Source organism: Peromyscus leucopus, chromosome 15 (assembly GCF_004664715.2).
Source record: "Peromyscus leucopus breed LL Stock chromosome 15, UCI_PerLeu_2.1, whole genome shotgun sequence".
NCBI lineage: Eukaryota > Metazoa > Chordata > Mammalia > Rodentia > Cricetidae > Peromyscus > Peromyscus leucopus.
The window spans coordinates 19,516,331-19,522,569 of record NC_051076.1 but is presented as its reverse complement, the minus strand read 5'-3'; the positions used below and the strand labels follow the sequence as shown (position 1 = coordinate 19,522,569).

The 6,239-nt window shown below is 47.9% G+C and overlaps 1 protein-coding gene across 1 annotated transcript in view; it reads left to right on the top strand.

Moving 5' to 3' along the window:
• Positions 1 to 1,777: 1,777 nt before the first annotated feature.
• The window catches only part of Sccpdh (saccharopine dehydrogenase (putative)), a 28,115-nt gene continuing 23,653 nt past the window's right edge, over positions 1,778 to 6,239 (top strand). The window contains exons 1-2 of the mRNA XM_028865486.2: positions 1,778 to 2,125; positions 4,636 to 4,748. Coding sequence (XP_028721319.1) covers positions 1,936 to 2,125; positions 4,636 to 4,748 — 303 coding nt within the window. The 5' untranslated portion in view covers positions 1,778 to 1,935. The remainder of the gene's footprint in view (positions 2,126 to 4,635; positions 4,749 to 6,239) is intronic.

Genomic DNA, 6,239 nt, shown 5'->3' with positions numbered 1-6,239 from the left:
AGGAGGCTCCCTGGGAATGCTTGCTGAATGGCATTAAATGGCTTTTTACATGTACTGGATACAGATCACACAATTACAAAATTAAATTTAGGAGTAGTCTTATATCTACAGCATGCTATAGCTTGGATGTTGAGTGTCCATCAAAGGCCCACGTGTTAAAAGGTGGGCTCTGGGTGGAAGGCAGGTATAGAACTGTCAGAGAGTCCTCCTTCTAGTCTGGTACCTCTGCTGATGGTTGGTGCCTCTGTGTTAGTCCTGGGCCCTGAGGTTCTGGGGAACTACCGTGTGGAGGGAGTGCAGAGTTTGGTGGGGGTGGCTAATGTGAAGTCCTTAAACCATGGCGGGAATGACTACGAGGGAGAGTGTAGCAGCCACCCGCTTCCACCTGTGTTTCTGGGCCATGAAGTGAGTAATTCGCTCTGCTTTGACCTTTAGTCATCGCCATCCAGAACGACCACCAGAGACCCAAAGCCATAGGCACACCAGATCAAAGACTGGGACTACACAAATGCAAACCAAACAAGCCTTTTCCTCGTCATAAGCTAATTTTTCAGATATTTTGTTTTATTTTTTGGTGTATGGGTTTTTGCCTGTGTCTATATGTCTGTGCATCATGTAAGTGGGTGCTGCTGGGAATCAAATTTGGATTCTCTGGAAGAGCATCCAGTGTGCTCAACTGCTGAGCCATCTCTCCAGACCACAGTATTTCTTGATAGTGAGAGAAAACTAACTAGAGCATTTTAAAGAGGGGGTGGGGGGTGGGGTGGGTGTCACATGCTTGTAATCCCAGGACTCCGGGACTGGTGCAGGAGGACCCAGAACCTGAGGCCATTTGGGACTATATAGAGAATGTGTCTCAAAACAAAAGCAACAACAAAATTTTAAGCAAGTTTAAGACAAAAAAAACAAACAAACAAAAAACAAACAAACAAAAAAACAAAAACCTACTTAACAATAATCAGTAATTTGGGAAGCCCTCAAAACCAGAACTGGTTTTAAGAAACCCAGAACGGCATTAAAGTCAAGCGAGATTTACAACGCAAAACTGCAAATGGAGCAAACTGAGTGACTTCACTGGATACAGGTCATTTAAATAAACTGGCCCGGCTACTGTACCCCACGGATATTTTACTATCTGTGTAATACGTCTCAGTCAGCAGGAATGGTTTTGGTCTGTAGTAGCTCCCAGAACAGCTCAGTGGGTACAGGCACTTACTGCCGAGCCTGACATCTTGAGTTTGGTCCCTGACTCCCGAAAGTTCTCCTCCAGCTCCGTCACATGTCCACAGACAGATATACAAACAAGTAAATGCATTTTTTTTAAAAACAGGAAATCTAGCCCGAAGCAATCGTCTCTGACAAATTCACCAACCGAAAGGCTGGATGACAGTCCGGGGCACTCAGCCCCGTCACCAGCGTCCCTCATTGCTAATACGCTTCCCCTCCGCCTCCACCCGGGCTTCCAAAGCCGCAGCGAGCGCTCAGCGTGGGCGACCCCCGGGCTGCCTCTTTTCGCAATCCCCCGGAGAAGCGGGAAGAACCGGCCCGCCCCGGTCCGGCCTCAGAGAGGACGCGACGCCTCGGGGCGGCCAGAGCCGTGCGGGTCGCCGGGCTGCGGGCAACATGGGCCGCCGGCCGCTCCTGTCCGCCAGCGACGCCGACTCGCAGCCGGAGCCCGACGAGGTCCCGCGGCCGCGGCCGGAGCCCGACGAGGTCGCCCCGGAGGCCGCGCAGCCGCGGGAGCGCGAGGAGGCGTGGGCGTGGGCGTGGGCGTGGCCCGCGCGCGGGCCGAAGGGAGCGGGGCGCTCTAGCCGCGGCGGCGACGACGGCGGCCAGGACAGCGGCGGTTGCTGCGCCCGGTACTGGGGTCGCCGCCTGAGGCGCAGGCGCGGTGGACTCAGCCCGCCCCGGGCTGCGGCTCGCTGTGGACTCGCCATGGCGACGGAGCAGAGGCCTTTCCACCTGGTGGTGTTCGGCGCCTCTGGCTTCACCGGCCAGTTCGTGACGGAGGAGGTGGCCCGGGAGCAGGTGGCCCTGGAGCAGAGCTCCCGTCTGCCCTGGGCCGTGGCGGGCCGCTCCAAGGAGAAGCTGCAGCAAGTGCTGGAGAAGGCTGCCCTGAAGCTGGGTAACGCGGCGGCGGGGTGGGCAGGGCCGGGCTGGACCGGGCTGGACCCGGCGCTGGTCGCCGAGGCATGTCTCTCCGCTCCGTGTGCGGCTGCATCGAGCCCGGCCGGCCGGAGGACGAGGACCCGACGCCTGGCCGGGCCGGGCCTTTGTACCACCCCTAAATGAAAGAAAGAAGAAAGACAAAATGAAAAGGCTTTTCTCTCCCAGTGTGGGGAGCCCCGCTGTCGAAATAAGAACTTTGGGAGCGCCTCGGTCCAGCTCTGTCGTTCTGATGGGTTTGGAGGGTTCTTGGCACTTTCCGTCGGAAAGGGAAATAAGATATCGATTTCTCAGAGGTCCGTTGGCGTTTGTGTTTGGGAACAAGAAAGCAAGCTTGAGTTGTACTAATAACATTATAGGGCGCTTATTTATCTGTTTATTTTGGTGATAGGGATTTATCTCAGCACTTCCGAACGTGCGGTGCATACCACTAGCTGCTTGGGTTTTTTATTTGTTGTGCTTTTGGTTTTTAGTTTGTGGTTTTGCACGTAGAAATCCTCCAGCAGTCCCGATTTTAGGTGTTGGAGGCAGTGTAGGCTGGCCTGGCCCTAGTGATCCCCTTGCTTCATCTTCCCAAACGCTGACATTAGCACTGCCACGCCCCCTGCGGTCATCCTATTCTTCATAAAAATGTGGCCTTCCTGCCTCGCTTTTTATGTTTTGGCTATTTACTTATTCTTTCGACTTCTGTTCAACATATATTTACGGAGTAGTATTTTCCTTGCTAGGCCTTCTCCTAAGTGTTGTGCTGCACACATGGGAGCGAGAAGAGACGGACACACGGACACACACACACACACACACACACACACGCACACGCACGCACACACACACACACACACACACACACACACACACGCACACACACACACGCACACGTCCTACTTTCTAGTTGGGGGAAGCACTTGACTTAGAACCCAATAGCCTTGGAGTTGGGCAACTAAATCTCCACCTAAGACAAGTCACACTTGTTCTCCATTCTTTCTGTTCAGTCTTACAGCTCCACACAGAGTGAGAAGAATACACGGTCTTTTGTTCTGTGGTTCTACATAGAGAATAGCATGCAAGCTAGATTCTTCTACAACTCTTTTTTTTGTTTGTTTGTTTGTTTCTGTTTTTCGAGACAGCCCAGGCTGGCCTCGAACTCACAGAGATCCGCCTGGCTCTGCCTCCCGAGTACTGGCATTAAAGGCGTGCGCCACCACCGCCCGGCTCTTCTACAACTCTTAATGCTGCCACTGCTAACACACAGAACCTTGACAAAGAGGTTTTGGATGTTTATTTATGTTTTTTTGGGAAACATGGCATTATTAAAACACATTCTTTCATTTTCCTTCCTCAGTGAGGCGCTATAGCAGTGGTTCTCAACCTGGGGGTTGGGACCCCTTTGGGAGTCAAATGACCCTTTCACAGGGGTCACCTGAGACCATGGGAAAACACAAGTATTTATATAACAATTCATAACAGTAGCAACATTACAGTCATGAAGTAGCAGTGAAAGTAATTTTCTGGTTGGGGGTCAGCACACCATGAGGAACTGTATGAAAGGATCACAACATTAGGAAGGCTGAGAACCACCGCCCCATAGTTATAACCTCTTCCTTCCTTACCATCTACACTGCCAAAATCAGGTGACTTTGGAGAGTATGCCCTTAGTCAGTGGAGACTTGCATTGCTCTATTGGGTCGATTAATTCCAGTTGTTTCCTTATACACTTGAATGATTTTATGTAGGCTGGACTACTTAAAAATGAATTCACAGGGCTGGAGAGATGTCTCAGCAGTTGAGAGCATGCACTGTTCTTGCTGAGGATCCATATTCAGTTCCTAGCACCCATGTTGAGTGACTCACAATCCCCTGTCACTCCAGCTTCAGGAAAGATCCGATAGCTTTGGTCTCCTTGGGCTCCCACACTGAAGTGCACATACATACATACATATAGATGCACACACATTAGAAAAATAAATAGCCAGGGGGGTTGGTGGTGGCACACACCTTTGATCCCAGCACTTGGAGGCAGAGGCAAGTGGATTTCTTTGAGTTTGAGGCCAGCCTGGTTTACAGAGCGAGTTTCAGGACAGCCAGAGGTGTTACACAGAGAAACCCTGTCTTGAAAAACCAAAAAATAATAATTAAAAGATAATAAATCCTTAAAAATGCTAAAAAGTGAATTGGCCTGAGTCCTGTCTAGTTCTCATGGTGTTGACCTTTGACAGTCTCTGTTGACTTACTATAATTGGATCATATGTAATTGTTTAGTAGCTAGTTCTGTGAGAGAAATATCTTGGAGAGGAAGACAAAGCAGTCATCTCCTCAGCACCTAAACTAGATGGTAAAGTTTTCATGGTTGAAAGTTTTCAGTATGTTAGTCCATTTAGTAACTTTGCAGTCACTGACTACTATAAGGAGGTGTTCTAGAAGGTCTCATATTGATGTAGACTTGCTTGAAATGACTTTTTTTAACTTTAGGGAGACCGACACTGCCATCTGAAGTTGGAATAATAATCTGTGATATCAGTAATCAAGCCTCACTTGATGAAATGGCTAAAAAGACTGTGCTTGTCCTCAACTGCGTAGGACCTGTAAGTAATCAACCCTTCTTTGTATCAGAACAAACGATCCTTTCATTTCTAGCAAAAGCTGGCATTTTATATTCCAGAGGACCAGAAGGGCAGAAGACAGATGACTTGCTTGATTCCGTGGGGAGTCTTTTGATTGATATGACCAAAGTCTCCCAAAATAGTGTCAGGCTTTTTGTGACACTGTTTTTGGAGAATGTGCTGATTGGATCCCCCTACCCTACCCTCCTCCTTTTTAATGTTAAAAAAAAAAAAATGTTTGATGAGCCAGAAAGATGAGTTCAGTCACCAAGACCTGCACAGGGGAAGGAGAGAAGTGATCCCCAAAGTTGTCCTCTGGTCTGCACACTCACACCCTAGCATGCGCACATGCACACACTCACATACATACAAAACAAATAAGTTAATTTTACATTTTTAAATTCTTGTAGTATTATATAGCATGTTAAAAGGCAGAATAGGCAGGAATTAAAAGCAGATTAATTTATTTATTCATTTATTGAATGTCTATCCTATATAAAGTATGTTATTCTAGGCAACTAGGACATAATCATGACAGAAAATTCTGTATGGAGTTTACATTTTTGTGGGGCAGATAAGAATATAATATTACAATAGTAGAGAGTGATAAGTCAAACGGAACAGAACAGTCAGATATAGGTATTGGCACAATCGTTTCTCATACTCTATCCTTTTTTTTTTTTTGCCAGACAGGGTTTCTCTTTGTGTAGCCCTGGCTGTCCTGGAAATCACTCTGTAGACTAGGCTGGCCTTGAACTCAGAGATCCACCTACCTCTGCTTCCTGGGTGCTCAGTTTAAATGTGTGCACCACCGCCCTCATCGTCTCTCAAGACATGTTTCTAAGGAATTGGCATTTGAACAGAGATCAGGATGAAGGGAAAGAGTAACCTGGATGACTAATTGAGAAGAACCCTGTCCTGGGGAAAGCAGTTACAGAGATCCCAGATGAGCCTGTGCTTGGCAAGACTGAAAAAAGTGAGAAAAGAAAGTGTGGCTGGGTCTCGGAGCCAGCAGAGAGAGAATATGTGTGGAAATCCTCAGGAGCTAGGTTGTCTGGGCTCTTACAGACTGGTTAGGAACTAGATTTTCTTTCTTTTTTTTTTTTAATTTATTTTATTTTTTTCTAAAATAATCTTATTCAACTTTATCTTATGTGCATTGGTGTGAAGGTGTCAGATCTCCTAGAACTGAAGTCACAGACAGTTGTGAGCTGCCATATGGGTGCTGGGAATTGAACCTGGGTCCTCTGGAAGAGCAGCCAGTGCTCTTAACCGCTGAGCCATCTCTTCAGCCCTGGATTTTCTTTTAAAAATGAGCAAGAGTCATTGAAGATCTGATTTCATTTTTAGGTTTTTTCAGCTTCTGAGATGAAAAGTAGCTCAGGGCCCAACAGCAGGATGGTCCAGGCCAGACAGACATGGAGGTAGTAGCAGCAGAGGTGGTTAGAAGTGGTTGGGTAATCTGGGTGTGGT